Here is a 17264-nt window from a genome sequence, read left to right on the forward strand (position 1 = left end):
TCATTACCCTCCCCAAATATGTGTCTTATTTATTTTAGGAGACTGTCATATTTTGGGGTGACCCTCCCCTCATTCCTCCTTATCCACCCACCCTATAATAAAGGACTGGTCCCTTACATTGAGATAAAATATTTTACAAATTAAATAAGCCCGTGTGTATGAACCTTCAGACCTTCCATTTCAAGCTCATGTTTACAACATGGATCACATTTAAGTTATTAACTCGGTACAATGGCTCCCTGTAGACGTATTGTTGGTTGACTCTATACATCAATGTAAGGGACAAGGGAGACCTCAGTCAACACACAGAGGACCCAGATGAGATTCTGTGGTCAGCAGATTGTTTGGAGTCGCATAGTGGGCAGCCTCATTAAAACCTAATAACAGAAGATTGACTGAACTAAACATTGAAGGCATAGCCATGTTGTGAGGTGAATGCTCGCTACCATAATACCTCTAAAGTACAAGATATGCCTTCGTTAAAAATATCAGAAATTAATATATTCATAGAGTTGAGCTACTTTTGTGATGTGTACATACGTCTATACTTAAATTTCCATCAGCAGTTCATCTCAACAGTTTTCATTAAATGTAACTGGGCTAGTGTGATGACTTTTGTATGATAATTTTGAAAACATTACCCACGGTATGCAGTTTACATTTCTTTCAAACATCTTTGCTCTGACAGTTAAGCATGTGTTAAATCAATGCTCCCCACCAAGTATGGTGAGTACTATTATCAAGCCTGTTCTCAAAAGACATATGTATGCTTTTTGAAACACAAATTAAAAAAGGGAATAGTTTCATTAAAGGTTTGAAAGCATACTTTGGTCCAGATGTGTTTGAACATTGTTTGTACAGGCAATGAACTGATATGAGTGAGTATCTATTTATGCTGCTTTTAGCAATGTTCGAGCAATATCACAGTAGGGATCACCCATCTTCTGGAGGCAAGAGAGTTAACTGACTTTAAAAGTCCAGTTTCCACCCTTGCCAAACTAGGCTGGAATTCCTGGGCTCAATTGTAGCTCCACCAGTGGCTATACGAGTTATGTCCTTTCTATGCCTTTCCTATTGACCAATCAGATTCAACCTCTCGTATCACTTGCATTTGCTTCAAACAAAACAGTAGCGCCCAGTCAAGATGATCTGATTCATAATCAAGATCTATAATTTGATAAAACGAGTCTTACATCGGAAAGTGCATCAAATCACGTGAGCACCTTGATTAAAAGCATGAAAAGACTTAGAAAATATCTGTTGACAACGAGTTAGCGGTGCACATGCTTTTGCAAATCCTGGAGTCGACCAAATCTGCATGACACTTTACGAATCAGATTTCGATTTCGGTGCGCGATTTTGATTGGACTATGCATAGACTCATTAGTCCAGCCAAAATGTAACTCCATAATACCAGCCTAGTTCGGCAAGGGTGGAAACTGGACTTTTATAGTCAATTAACTCACTTGCCTCTGGAAGATGGGGGTCACCAGAAATGGAAGTTACACATTGTACCCACGTGGGTATTGAACCCAGGCCTTTGGAAGCATATGGTATTCTACAACAGACTTCCAACTGTATAGACAGTGATTTGTTTCCCTAAATCTATGGTAGTCTGTTATAAGATGTCTGTGTCCCATCTTCATAACCCTGTTTCCTTCAGACAGATATACCTTGTGCAATTCTGAAGAAAGTTGCATCAATTGCATTGAAGAATTGTTTTGGTTAAAAGTGATAATTAATTCTTCAGGCATAAAAATATTAAAGAGGAGGTATTAGTGAGAGTAAGGTCAATATGATGCCTTGCTATGTCTGGAATACTGCTGACGTCGATGTAAAATCCAACTCAATTACTCCTGTAATATCTTGCAGCCATTTCCTTGCTGGGTCAGACAGGCTTACAGTAGAAATATATAATACACGGATGGATTGGCGTGACAAGCTTTTCTTGGGATTAGCATTGGCAACCAAGTGAATCAGACTAATCTGGACATATAGACGTGAATGTCATGAATATGTCAGAATCATGTGGCCCTGTGTCCAGCTCACAGGTCACAATTCAAGTGAAAATGAGCAATGTTGGTCACTGGAAACAGAAGGTTGACTGTATTCGGCAGTTTGACTCCTCCTGTCCTGATAGTTTCTAGGACTTCGATCCTGCCCCACACTGAAGCACATGTAGTGCTCATGTGATGCCTCTTTTAGACAAGTGACCCGTGAAGATCCGGGGTAGAATAGGTCTTCAGCAACCCATGCTTGCTGTAAAAGGGGACTATGCTTGTCGTAAAGGGTGACTAATAGGATTGGGTGGTCAGGCTTGCTGACTTGGTTGATGCATGTCATCGTATCCAAGGTTGATGCATGTCATCAATCCCAAGTGCGTGGATCGATGCTCATGATATTAATCACTGGATTGTCTGGCCCAGACTCGATTATTTACAGACCGCCGTCATATAGCTGGAATATTGCTGAGTGTGGCATTAAACAACAAACCAACCAACCAACCAACCTTTAGACAAGTGACTCTGTTCACCCAGCATTGACTGGGTACCAGGGAGGATCTCACAGGCAGTTTGGGCTGTATACTTCTTAGGGAGCTGAAAATGAAAATTGAATGCACACGGATTCATTGACCAGGGTAATAATAATGTAGCTTTGGGGCATGCCCTGTGTGATGTGGAAATAGAGCACAATATAACTGACCCTTTAATATTGTTATTAAGAGAGGGCCTCAAATTCGTTCCATTGTTGAGTATGAGACTTGCATGACCAGTATGACCGCTCAGTGTCCAAGTTTATTCGAAGAAGTACAGCAGTACATAAAGCACATAGCAGGGAGGTAGGTGGGAGACACGCTGAAGGACGGGCTACTATGGCACTCAATGTACATGGGATTTACCAGTGTTACTCACATCATTCACTTCACGTTCCAGTGCTCACTTTCAATCGGGACCATGGTTGTTGAAGGGGAGTGAATCAGTTTTGTTGTGTGTACAATTCAGGTCGTTTGTGATCTGTCAAGTGGATGCTTGAGTGTTTAGGTGTGCTGAAAAAGTTCATGTCTAAGATGTACCTTGTGTTTGTTTTGGGTCTGGTACATAGTTCAATATTTGAGGTCATCTGTATTCATTGAGAAGATAAATAGCCGTCAGTGGTTGACATTTACTGCCCTGGGTTTATTTACTGGGACCACAGTCATCTTTTATGGACATAGCTGCTTTTATCAGCCCTGTAAATTTCCCTCGTTGAAATATTGATATACTGTCAATAACAACACTTTAAGACTTTATTTCTTTCTTTCATATTTTTTTATCTGCAAATTTTGATATCATTCGTAAAAACAAAAAATATGAAATTATTTGATTGATTTACTTAAATTTTTTTCTTCAAGTGAATGGTTTGATAAGTAGTCTGTTACTGTTTCTTCTAATGAAAAAAGTAGCCTCATATCTTAGGAAAACTCAGTTTTTATTATTTAAAGCAATTATTACATAAATTATATGGTTGTTAGACAGTGGTTGAAACTCCTTTTCAGGAAAGTATCTATTTAACAACAAACCTGATCTTCTTTGTGTACATCTAACTGAGAATTTATTTTGCGAGTAATTTTAGATCCTAACTTGTGAGCTACAAGGATTTCCAGGCTATTTCTCCCTTGTGAATGAATGTTGTACGTCAGGAGCCACAGCAGTCATGAGAGTTAAATCCTGCAGCGAGTGCTTGTCCTTAAGACAAGTGACATGTTGTGGCATTACCTTAGCTTTAATATCTTTCAAAAGACTTCAAGCAATCAGAAGCCATACACTCTACAACAATATATCAAATGGAAGTAAGCAGTTATACCCTTTGAGTCTTTGTGGTTCAAGTAAAACCCAGGATTTCTGTTTGAGTAATAAACGTAGAAGTCCTCCAGGCATCATTTGTTGTTTCTTGGTGCAGTATCTCAGTCGACTGATGCTGGTAATGAGCACAATAGCTATATTTTCTAAAAACTACATGTGTTTCTGTTTAATCATTTTTGAAAGGTTTTCCTCGATGAATCAATCAATGATTTAAAGATTACGCTAAAGAGAAATCACCTCAATGCAGTCAAGAGACTGATGTTCTTGTCACTGCTTATGGATGTCTGATAGCTTACGTAGTATGTCAGTCGAATAAGTGCTACTGTTACACAGTTTAATGTAGGTTGAAAGTCCAAGGTGATTCAGGGCACTTGTGTTTACCACATTGGTGATACCTCATACACGAATCCAGAGGAAAGCTGTAGGGGTTTGTCAGCCCTTGTTGAAGCATACTAAACGTTCATACATTCGAGGAGGTGGTGGGATTGCCTAGTGGTTAATTCACTTGCCATGCCGAAGACCCGGGTTTATAGCCTAGTGGTTAATTCACTTGCCATGCCGAAGACCCGTGTTTATAGCCTAGTGGTTAATTCACTTGCCATGCTGAAGACCCGTGTTTATAGCCTAGTGGTTAATTCACTTGCCATGCCGAAGACCCAGGTTTATAGCCTAGTGGTTAATTCACTTGCCATGCGGAAGACCCAGGTTAAATTCCCTTTCTGGTTTCCCCACCATGATAGTGTTACAATATTGCTAGGGGCGGTCGGGTAGCCTAGTGGTTAAAGCGTTTGCTCGTCACGCCGAAGACCCGGGTTCGATTCCCGACATGGGTACAATGTGTGAAGCCCATTTCTGGTGTCCCCCGCCGTGATATTGCTGGAATATTGCTAAAAGCTGCGTAAAACCATACTCACTCACTCACTACTCCCTCCCTGCCTCCCACTCACTCACTCAAAATTGCAAAATCCACCTTCCCCTATACACAGATCTGTATCCAGCATCTCATCCCATGAGCAGGGGTAGGTGCTGACTGATGGCTGAAGATTCCAGTTGTGTGACCTGTAATATACTGACATTGCCCAAAAAGTAATGTTAATCACAGCATGTGGAGCTAGGTGCCAGAACTGCATCTTGTGTAGATCATCAGCTCCAGCACCAAAACAAAACTGAAAATAACCTTCATGGTGATAGACAGTGACAAATGCCTGTAATCGTATGTGTGGCGTCATGTGCTGCGATGTAAAAACACACTTGCGACCTGATGATGGTGTTAACCTGAGTTGGCATCCATGCAGAAACAGATCGTCATCAATGAACACAGCACACTCAATATGGAGGATCTTGTCTGCCATATGATGCTCTCTGCAGTTATATACGGTCTGCCTGCAGCATTCAGTCTCCACTTTTTACAGTTTTCTCATGACAAGATACTGCAATTAGCGGTGTGTCAAAGCTTTCATAATTGTTTTGGATGTTTTTAGCAAAGACTCAGGTATTGCATTTCCTTGGTCATATCTTGTTTTTATGCTGATTTCCCTGGCAGATGGTCCAAGCTGTCTGCTGAATCACTGTTTCATCTGCTTCTAGATACCAGGGTGTTAGTCAGCATGTATAGCATTGCACAACCCTTTCCCACACCACAAGAAGTGTGCAATGAATAACTTCAACATGTATGATATTTTACTTTTTTCAAAGATTGATATGTTTCCTTGAGGATGGGTATTTATGTGTTAATGTTTTAGTGTTACTGATAGTATGGGAATGTAAGTAAAGTGTGACACATTTCTAGTAGTCTGAAGTTAATGCAACCCCCCTCAGTTTGTGGAATTTGTTGCTGTTCTTCTATTTACTGAACAGATATTGCTTAAAGGGACTGGTTAACACCCTGTAGGGTAGCCTTGTAAGAATGTTCCCTTGTTTTAAGTTGCATTCCCCAAATCAGTACAATATAATATGAAGACCAATGGTGTCCTTCACCTTTATATGGCGGGAATATTGCATGAATAGGCACAGACTCACTCACTAACTCACTCACTCTCTGTCTCACACTCACTCACTCACTCTCACTCTTTCACACTCACTCACACACATACTCACTCACTCTCTCACACTCTCTCACTCACTCACTCACTCTCTCTTTCTCACTTTAACTCACTCACTCACACACTCACTCACTCACTCACTTTCTCACACTCACTCACTCACTCACTCACACTCTCACTCACTCTCACTCACTCACTCACTCTCTCACACTCACTCACTCTCACTCACTCACTCACTCACTCTCTCTCACACTCACTCTCTCACACTCACTCACTCTCACTCACTCACTCACTCACTCACTCTCTCACACTCACTCTCTCACACTCACTCACTCACTCACTCACTCTCCCACACTCACTCACTCTCACTCACTCTCTCACACTCTCTCACACTCACTCTCTCACACTCACTCACTCACTCACTCACTCTCTCAAACTCACTCACTCTCACTCACTCTCTCACACTCACTCTCTCACACTCACTCTCTCACACTCACTCACTCTCACTCACTCACTCACTCACTCTCTCACACTCACTCTCTCACACTCACTCTCTCACACTCACTCACTCTCACTCACTCATTCTCACTCTCTCACACTCACTCACTCTCACACTCACTCTCTCACACTCACTCACTCTCACTCACTCATTCTCACTCTCACACTCACTCACTCTCACTCTCACACACTCACTCACTCACTCTCACACTCACTCACTCACTCACTTACCTTGTAAGGCAATCATATTTAATTTTGAAATGCTGACAGTGATCAACATAAAAATTATTTGTTGGTTTACAAAAATTTAACATTACCTCATATAATCATGCAGACTACAACAGCAACATTGTCCTAATATTCAGTGTAGTCAGTACATGAACTATATCATTATCCAAGTTTAATAGTTCCCATCTAAGCCATTAAGATAGAAGAAGCATCAAAGCACATACAATCATCTCCATGGGGTCCTCGTGTAGCTATGAGCACTTAATCAACACGAGTGCTACATCTACACCAGCCCATTCCCGTATAAGGTTTACAATGTCCCAGCTTGTGAGTTACACACGTATCTGGGACCAGGGTCATGGAGATACCATACCCCCTCTGGCGGCTGCCGGGATTAGAGGTGTATGGAAGTGGAGAGCATTGGGGAGAAATATTTCACGGGTCAGGGTAATAAAACCAAACAAGTTTACTTTCAGTCTTGCCTCATATATATATACTACTCAAAACAATTACAGGACCGATAACTATGGTTATTTGAAATAATTAGATGTTCCTTAACTTCTTTTGAGTAGTATGTATGTCCAGGTGTACTGATTTACCTGTACGATCGTTAGTTGGAGGCAGTGTTCTTACATGTATCACTCTTAATGGGATAATGATCCCTATCGTAGCTATGAAAATACATATAGTGCATACATGTGAATTTTTTTTTTCGATGGATAAACGAATACATATTTCCCATAAAGTATTTAGTTCTTATAACATCTCTAAATGTGAAAAGAGTTAGGCAGTCATCAGTGCCAAAAAAGTTTTGTTATAGGAAATTGTATTACGATGTAGTCCTTCATTGCAAAGATCAAATACCTTACATGTTAACTGATATCTAAAGAAACAGGGTCTATTGGATATGGCTTTTATGTCATATGGGTGTGGGCGACTGTGTATGCCCTGATAAAATTTGTTGGATGGGAAACCGTCACTCATGCAAGCCTCAAGACTATAACCTGAGCAGCTATAGGGACAGCTTGATGCCTTGATGTATGGTACATAGTATAACATATGACACCAGTAAACATGGTAAATTGAAACAAGTTCTAAAGAAACAGGGCCTATTGGACACAGCTATTATGTAATAGGGGTGTTATATTTATGTTCTATCAATGGAGACCCACCAGTACATAAAGTGAGGCAGGTATTGTAAACGTGTTGTTGTCGGGAATCGCCTGGTAATGAAAGGCCTGAAAGGCTATGATTATACAGCACTTGTCGTGCTAAAGAACCAGCTCGTACTGTCACTGAGATTACATATTGTGAGTGTTTAGTTTCCGATGTGAAGGAAGAGTGTGATAATATTATGGAATGCTGCACACACACCTGGTCACATAAACCATATCAATGGGGCTGAGGATGGTGAGCCCAGGGCTAGATCCTCTATAAATCTTCTCCACCGAAGCGGACACTTTCATGTTGTTTAATAGAAACATGTAACATGTTCTCCGGTGATAAGAGTCAGAATTTATTACCCCAAATATATGAATGGGCAACTATAACATACACTGAACAGAATATTAGTGTGGTGATATTTTAGTGTGAAGTTAATCCTTGGGTTATTGACACACTGAATCTTTTAGGTTAATGTGTACTCTACTTTCCTCCAATTGTTGTACAGCTATTTACTGTGTAAATGTGGTTTGTGGTTGTAATAACCATTGTGACCTATATGATTAGGATATTCTTGACCAAGGGATGTATCACGCTCATAACTCATATACATTGTCTTCTGTTGGAACATTGAGAAGGCCCTGGTGAAAAACTGTACACAACATCAATTTGGGGATTCGAAGGGGAATGGATGTCCTGTACCCCAAGGTTGTTGTCTGCAACAACTGTAAATAATGATCACTGGCCTCAAAGTGTAACCTGGCTGATTTCGCAACATAATGATCAATACTCATACCAGAAACCACCCCTTCACATGTAGACACCAATGATATGAATAAAAACAATAATACTTTTATACTATAGAAACATAGCACACAATGACGATCCATGGTCTTTCAGCACCATACATGCCCGAGCTTGTGGGTTTCACCAAAGTGATAAACGTCTATCACCTATATCACTTTAGGCTTTCCTCCCACATTAAGATGACACACTGTGACTGTAATATTGAAACTAATCAACAGAGACTGCCTCCCGAGCTGTATACCTTATAACATAAACCTATATCATAATTGGTGTATATTACCTTGAAATCATGTCAGTTTTTCTCTTTGAGGATAGAAACTTCAGCTGTATAGAGAAACCTAAGACTTTGTCTGTTTATCATAAGGAGGACAGATATTAAGCTGGGATAGATTTACACTGCAGGTGCTTGTAAGAATATTAAATAAGCAGTCAGTAATGTAAATATAGGCTTATCCTCTAGATGTAATGTGTCATGATCGTGATGACTGACAATCTAGTGGTGTGTGTTCAAGTGGACTGTTGAAAGGATAATCTCTGTAGAAGTAGTATTACCACATAAGACATTCTGTAAAGGTTATAGATTCCGGTATTAGTGCCTGCTCTGCAGATGTGAAGTTTTACATAGCTGACAGTGAAGCATGTGTCTCTTATGATCCACAAGCTTTATGATCCCTGTCCACAAAGAGGGCTTCCTCTGTCCAGCCTTGTATCTGTTATTCCTTGTATCTGTTATTCCTTGTATCTGTTATTCCTTGTATCTGTTATTCCTTGTTTCTGTTATTCCTTGTTTCTGTTATTCCTTGTATCTGTTATTCCTTGTTTCTGTTATTCCTTGTTTCTGTTATTCCTTGTTTCTGTTATTCCTTGTATCTGTTATTCCTTGTATCTGTTATTCCTTGTATCTGTTATTCCTTGTATCTGTTATTCCTTGTATCTGTTATTCCTTGTTTCTGTTATTCCTTGTTTCTGTTATTCCTTGTATCTGTTATTCCTTGTTTCTGTTATTCCTTGTATCTGTTATTCCTTGTATCTGTTATTCCTTGTTTCTGTTATTCCTTGTATCTGTTATTCCTTGTATCTGTTATTCCTTGTATCTGTTATTCCTTGTTTCTGTTATTCCTTGTTTCTGTTATTCCTTGTATCTGTTATTCCTTGTATCTGTTATTCCTTGTTTCTGTTATTCCTTGTATCTGTTATTCCTTGTTTCTGTTATTCCTTGTATCTGTTATTCCTTCCATCTGTTATTCCTTGTATCTGTTATTCCTTGTATCTGTTATTCCTTCTATCTGTTATTCCTTGTATCTGTTATTCCCTCTATCTGTCCTTCAGTCTGATGGAAGTCGGAACAAGGTTTTTCAGATGTATTCATCATCAAGGGATACATATGTAGAACAAGGTTGAAACCAAACATCGAGAATAAATAGTTTGCAGAGTTATGGCCCTTGTCTTATGGGGGCACATTTTCTTGGAAACCACTAGAGACACAAGGATTACATTTTGCATACCTCAGTAAGGGAAAAACATGTTTATTGAATTCAATACCCGGCATTATGAACGAATATTTGAGTTATGGTCCTTCAGACCTGTCAACCCTCCCGCATTTTGCAGGTGACTCCCGCGATTTGATGAAATCTCACGGTCTCCCGCATGAGGGACTATTTCTCCTGCAAAACAGCATTTTTTATTATTTTATAAATTCTCCTTCATTTTCCCGTGAGTGAAAACAAAGAACAGGAAATTTATGATTGCGGAATTCTATGAATAAGTTTTCCGATTAAATCGTTATGCATACACACATGTGATACGTCCCGATCAGTCCGGGATCTCCCGGATCAGCGACCCTTATCAACACACAGAACTGTATCAAATTCCTCGAGAATTTATCATGTGATTATTTTACACAAGTTGATTGGCTAATTCTTTATTAGTGTCTTAGATCGGCAATCTAATTTGCACCGACAGTAACCAAAATCACACCAAATACTCAGAAAACCTGCACCATGACGAACTCTGACAACTGGTCAGATGGAACACATCAACTGGTCAAGCTACATATTGTTTGTTTTCAATATCTGTTTGTGTTTGTCTGAGATTATCTTTGAACGAAAGGGATATTGGTAGATTGTGCAAGGTTTATTCTTGGAGGAGGATGCAAACAGAATTTAAGCAAGCTGTGTGTATAAGAAAATTACTAATTATTGTTTTAAAATAATTTTAATATAAAAGTTAAAAATTATCTTATCTTAGGGGGCATGGGTGGCCCAGTCGTCTAAGGCGCCACGATTTGCTGTGCAGAGTTGTGTACCTTGGGCATGCTAGAAACCTATGATTGTGGGTTCGAATCGCAGTTCGCCCCGATTATGTTTCTAGGTTTGTCAGCACCATACCCGTGCTCGTGGGTTTCACTGAAGTGGTAAACGTCTGAGACCTGCATCACTTCGGGCTTTCCTCCTGACACGCCGTGATATGACTGGAATACTGTTAAAAGTGGCGTTAAACTCAACTCACTCACTTTTCTTATCTTCACTATTTTAAAAATGTCCCCCTTTGGAGGCTAATCTCCCCCATTGTCATGACAGGCCTGGTCCTTGTTTGATTTTTTGGCAGCACTGGAATAGTTCTCTGACTTCTGAGAAAAATATAAACTTTCAAATTCTCTCCATTCTTACAACAAACTTGTGCTTAAAAATTCCTGCTTCCTGACTGAACTCTTTTATTTAAAGATCTTACAAGTTTTGAGCTGCTACTCTATGGAACCGCCTGCCACTAGAACTGAAACTGTTACCCACCCTTCTCTCTGTCCTTAAAAATACTATGGTCTAACATGTATTGTGTTTTTCATATCATGCATCAGTTTTATAAACACTGTAGGGCTATGGGCTATCCACTTGTGAATGAAATTTGGTGCAATACAAATATATGGTTACTCAGTCTTGATGACTTGGTTGATGCTCATAATATCAATCACTTGATTGTCTGGTCCACATTTTATTATTTACAGGCTTCTGTCATATCACTGAAATGTGATTGGGTGTGACGGTAAACAACAAATACAAAAACAGATAGATATTAGTTCATTTCCTCTTAAATGTTACTAAGCAACATATTTACTTTTCAGGTGGTATGATGTCCTTATCGAGTTTCCTAGATCCATGAATGCAGTATTGAAACCACGCAGGAAGTCAACACTAGGCCTGAGTAATAAGGAAAATGTGCAGGTGAGATAAGCATTTACCCTTTAGATGTCATATACTGACCCAGAGCTGTCATACCCGCTAATACTACGACCTCATCTGACCCAGCCAACACTTGCTTACCTCCCCTTAATGTTGTCTCAATTTGAAAATGTGCAAGAGTATCTATTAATGATGAATGCGAAACTCTAACTTTCTCACTCTAATATTTGCTATTCTAGATTCTTGAAGGTTCAAAGAAGGTAGGGAAATGTTTTGAGATATTTCAAGATTTTCTTGGTTTATTGGTTCAGAAATCTTTCAATCTTCTTTAGGCTTTGGTTTACACAAGAACTGTCTTGATGGTACTTCGGAGAGTTGGTAATCTTTCTGAGTTTAAGAAATGGCATGTATTATGGTGTTTGACCCACTCCAACATGCTGATAATATTTTTGGAATGGCAAAGCTAACCCTTTCTCCTCCAGCCTGAGGGATCCAACAAAAAGGGCGAAGATGGCAAGGATATCCTGAAGGGGAGGTTCGAGGTTGAGAAGGTGAAGGGAAAGTCGGATATGCCAACATTTTCCACATTTAAGGGAGTTCGTAGTTTGAAGCACAAGTATGACAAGAACTACCAGGATGGCTTACGTAAGAGTAGCAGTTTGCACGACTTGTCTTCAGAGGAAAAAAAAGTGGATAGCGATTTGGTGTCATCCAGATTCCTCAGTCGATCAGGCGATCGTCTTGACTATGTCAGCAAAAATAACAGTCTGTACAACATCTCAGGTCATCCAAAGATTCTGTCAGATTCAAAATACACGAGTAACCCTTACTTCACCCTACCTCGCGTCAACCACTCCCCAGCACTCTTACTACCCAAACCCTACCCAGGAGCTACATCCACGCCGGTGTCGTCTGCTTCCACCCCCTCCAACAGACGCAGTTCCTTTGATGACCGACCACAGAGGAAGAACCTCTCTGCGGCGGAGCGTGCCCGGCAACATCGGGAGAGGTCAACCAGCATGAAGGACTTTCCCACCCAGTTGTCCCTCCCCCGTGATGATGGGGCAGGGGACATGCTGTCCAAAGTGCCGGACGATGGCGCCAGTGAAAGCATGAGCACCGATGAGACAGAGAGCAATGAAACTGATGAGCTTAAAGTAAGTATTGACAGTGTTGATTGCTGTGTTCTGCAGGCAGAATCCTGCCCGACTTCCAAGCAATGAAGCCCTAGGCATGATAGCTTTGTAGCAAGTAATTTTAAGAACCTCATTGTAGTTTTTTTTTATTATATAGTCTTCTAGTGAACTTCACCTGAAAGAAAATATTTTGAATTTGCAACATTAAGTTTTAAGAACCAATGTCTTGCTGCAGAAATGCATGTAATGTTTATCATCTCTTAAATTTTGTTCACTTATTTCTTTTCTCAAATTTTCTAATTGCATGATCAATTTATTGATTTCACTGTCTTGTGTATCAGTGTTGTCGATCCTACATGATATGCTTCTGTGTATGTTCCCTGCATCAAATCACTATCTCCTGTCTTACCTACTATGTACATACAACTCAGTGATGAGGGATCTAACCCTTGACCACTCCCTAATGACATGGCCCCATGTGGTACACCCCACCCCCCTTCAACCACCTCCTGACCCTTTACCGACCCACCCACACTTCCCAAACCTTGTTACATGGATGATGTAATGTCATTTATTACATACTATAATGAATGGCATTCAAGACAAATTATGCCAACGATTTATTTTTTCTTTATCCATTGAATCATATTAGTTGTTGTTTGTGTAGATTTTTTTTATATGTAAGGTCATCTATTCATTTATGCTGTGTATGTTCGATATATTGATGCCGAAATGGTTATTCTCTACTAATTATCAACACTATTCATGTTCTCATGTCATCTGTTTGGTAATACTTTGAAAATTGACATTTTCAGTTGTCATATTCCACCCCAAGTGTTAAAGCCTGATCTGGCACAATTGTATGTCACTGTCACAGCAGTCGCTAGAACATCAGAGACAAACATTTTCAATGTCAGACACAAATGAAAAACACAAACTGCAATCAATATCATATTCAGGTGCCCGTCACAGTCTCTTGTTATTTTTTACCGGATCCTCTGATTGGACTTTTCTTATCATAGTGAAATAAGCTTAACAAATGTTATATTTGGGATGTCATTGTGTGTTCATGATATGAGCTTATTCATATTTATAGGGCATTTAAGATCGATGTGTTCTACGTATAATTTGAAACAAACAAATGGAAATTAACAGTATACACGATTACATTACTTTTTTGGCTGTTTTTGATCATGTTGACAAATGGGGCATAGTTTTTATTTTGCAAGTGTATTGTTGCTTTCTATTCCAAAATTAAGATGGGCAGAAGCATGTAATCAAAAACAATGCCCTTGATCTATATTATTAAAAAATAAAATAAAGATGGCCAAATTATTTGATAAACATAGTTCCCTTTAAACCATATGGTTGTTAATTGGTAGAAGATAATTGCTGATTTAGGAGTCCCCATGGTACATTCTAGATGGCCCGCAGTTCCGAGCTGAGCGCAGCTAACAGAGCCCACTCCCTAACATCCACCCCTGTCAGTCCAGATCCCAAGGGAACTAAATATGAGGCAAGTATATCAATCAGGGGTTTTAATTGGACAGAAATTGTAACTGTGATCGTTTAGTAGTAAATCAATGACACTAATTTCATATCGATTTTGTAATGTTAGTGCTGTTTGCTTGAAATTTTGTGATATATCTGTTTAATTTATGATTTTAGTTTTGCATGTAAATCCCCTTTTATGTTGAACTAATTGAATCATATACTTGTGGCTTTATGCACTGATTTTGATTTTTACCTCAGAAAATGAAAAAATACAGGAATGTAAGCCTTCTTCTAAAAGTGAAGTTATCAGTTTACTTCGATTTTCAGGAAAGTTGAATTTTCACTTAAAGGATCGTTTTGTTCTGAGGTAGAAAAACATTTCAGATGTTGCTTCTACAGTCATGTGACCATTTGTATTGTCTCTTCATGGATTCTAGAGTTTCCGTACACAAATCATTTGCAATTGTCTTGGTCAAACTTGGGTATTGTTCAATGTTAAATAGCTTTTTGTGTCTGGAATGTATGTCATTCGAAATAAGCAAATCATTCCAGCACATTTCCTTCAAGCTTGTGTGTCCAAAGCAGCACCCAGTCTTACACCAAACAGGTGCTCCTCAGTTGACAGCATAGAGGGAAAAAATCTTGAATACCTTCAATCACATTAAAATAGAGGTAGCCCTTCCAGCATACCTGTCTTGGAACAGTCTGTAATACGTCTTGTTGCTATGAGTTTCCGAAGACGTATTCGTGTGGAATTACTACGGATTATTAGAAATGAGAAGGTGACATCTTGAAATTCCTTTTGGACTTATTGGCTTGGAAAAGTAAAATGGATTTAAGAAAGAGAATTTATTGATGTTGACTTTTTTTCGGAGGATATGCTCACACCATCAGCCTTCTTCCTTCACCTGATGAAGGAGTAAGCACATGATGATGAAGGAGTAAGCATATACTCCGACACGTGTTCCTCATAATAAAGAAGTTGACATCCATAAATTCTCTCTTATGTCTATCACTTCTAAATGCCATTCAAAGACTTAAGTGGATTTATTGACGATTTGATTTCTTAAACTCTGCTAGGGGCGGTCAGGTAGCCTAGTGGTTTAAACGTTCGCTCATCTCGCCGAAGACCCGGGTTCGATTCCCGACATGGGTACAATGTGTGAAGCCCATTTCTGGTGTCCCCTGCCTTCATATTGCTGGAATATTGCTAAAAGCGACGTAAAACCATACTCACTCACTCACTTACTTAAACTCTGCTGGACAGCACTGGTTGTCATCTTAAAATTCAAATTTTGTTAGGCTCTGTCATTTTTTATATAAGTATGATTGTTGACAGAATGAGAAAATGCACAATATTCAAGTTTGACTGATTAGATGATTACTAGGGTGATGACATGTTATCTAATGAGTGTTGTTGCTGCAGGACTTGGTGTACATGAAGAAAGGCTGGCTCATCAAGCAAGGCCCTCTTGACAAGGTAAGAAGCATCTTAGTCTCCACAGATGGAACACCCCGTGGTCATTCTGCGTGAGACTTAGTATAAGGTCCCCTGCAACCTATGAAGGTAGTAAATGGAGACTAAGTGGATCAGGTGGTCAGGCTTGGTGACTTGCTTGATTGCTTGTCATCGTTTGTCGACAATGTGGATTGTTGCTCACAATATCGATCACTGGATTGTTTGGTCCAGACTTGATTATTTACAGGCCGACTTCCTACAGCTGGATTATTGCTGACTGCTGCATAAACAACAGGTGGATCATTGTACAGACACTTATTTATGTTTATGAAAGTCATGTATCATGCTGGAAGGGTGACAGATGGTGCAGTGACTTGAAGCAACGTAATTCTCTGTACAGAGTTATGTCCTTTGGATGTGCCAGGATCAGCTGGTTGTTATTGTAAGTTTGCCCTGCTTATATGATCTGCCAGCACCTACTTGTACTGTTGGTTTCAGCAACCCATGCTTGCCGTAAAAGGTGACTATGCTTGTTGTAAGAGGTGACTAATGGGCTTGGCTGGTCAAGCTCGCTGACTTGGTTGATACATGTAATTGTATCCCAATTGTGTGGATTGATGCGCATGATAGCATTTACTGGATTTCTGGTCTAGACTCGATTATTTACAGACTGCCGTCATATAGCTGGAAATTGCTGAAAGCAGCATTAAACAACAAACAAACAAACAAACAAAAACAAAACATCTTCCACCTGCATTAAATGTTCTTCCCACAGCTGACATGGCATATTATGACTGAAATTATGTTCAAAGCAGCATTTAACCCAATTCAAGGACTTCATGCTTTAAGTATGTAACTTAATGGAATCAAATCACTGCATTTCATCCGAAATTTGTGTAGAAGCTCACCCACTGTTGGGAATGGATTTAATTTTGGTTGTCTGTTTTTTGCAAGGTGACTTCTTGTGTATGGTCCATTGTTCCTAAGATTTATGACATTTTCAGATCTATTCATTATCATTTTCAATTAGATACTTTTTACTTTACTTTAAGACAGAAATAGCATGATTGTTTGAATGGCAAGTTTATATCTCTCTCTCTCTCTATATATATATATATATCAGCATGATAGGGTCTTTCTTATCTAACAATATTGCATCGTATGTAGACCCCAATTGCCATTATGATTGTTTGTACAGCGAGATAAAATCAACATGGTTCTTCTGAAATTCTAGTAGCCTCTTGACAATACTTGAAGTGTTTATGTTAGCAGAGTTACCTCCCTTCCTTTGCAGATCCGATTCTGATGATATGTGGAGAGTACAATTTTTTTGGGATAATATTAATAGTTTAAGGCAGTTTTAGCAACAAAAACATTCTCAAGTGTGTAATTTCCTACATCATATTAATGTTAGTGAGTTA

General features: G+C 39.3%; 1 protein-coding gene across 7 annotated transcripts in view; it reads left to right on the top strand.

Moving 5' to 3' along the window:
- The window catches only part of LOC139469879 (early endosome antigen 1-like), a 129242-nt gene that overhangs the window by 70366 nt on the left and 41612 nt on the right, over nt 1-17264 (top strand). For 3 of the 7 annotated variants that reach the window (XM_071252199.1, XM_071252194.1, XM_071252197.1), the window contains exons 5-9: nt 11697-11796; nt 11994-12014; nt 12237-12911; nt 14314-14406; nt 15811-15864. In XM_071252199.1, coding sequence (XP_071108300.1) covers nt 11697-11796; nt 11994-12014; nt 12237-12911; nt 14314-14406; nt 15811-15864 — 943 coding nt within the window. The remainder of the gene's footprint in view (nt 1-11696; nt 11797-11993; nt 12015-12236; nt 12912-14313; nt 14407-15810; nt 15865-17264) is intronic. The other 4 variants (XM_071252196.1, XM_071252198.1, XM_071252195.1 and 1 more) reach the window with 4 other exon arrangements.

Source organism: Haliotis cracherodii, unplaced genomic scaffold (assembly GCF_022045235.1).
Source record: "Haliotis cracherodii isolate W230 unplaced genomic scaffold, xgHalCrac1.p SCAF_2, whole genome shotgun sequence".
Taxonomy (NCBI): domain Eukaryota; kingdom Metazoa; phylum Mollusca; class Gastropoda; order Lepetellida; family Haliotidae; genus Haliotis; species Haliotis cracherodii.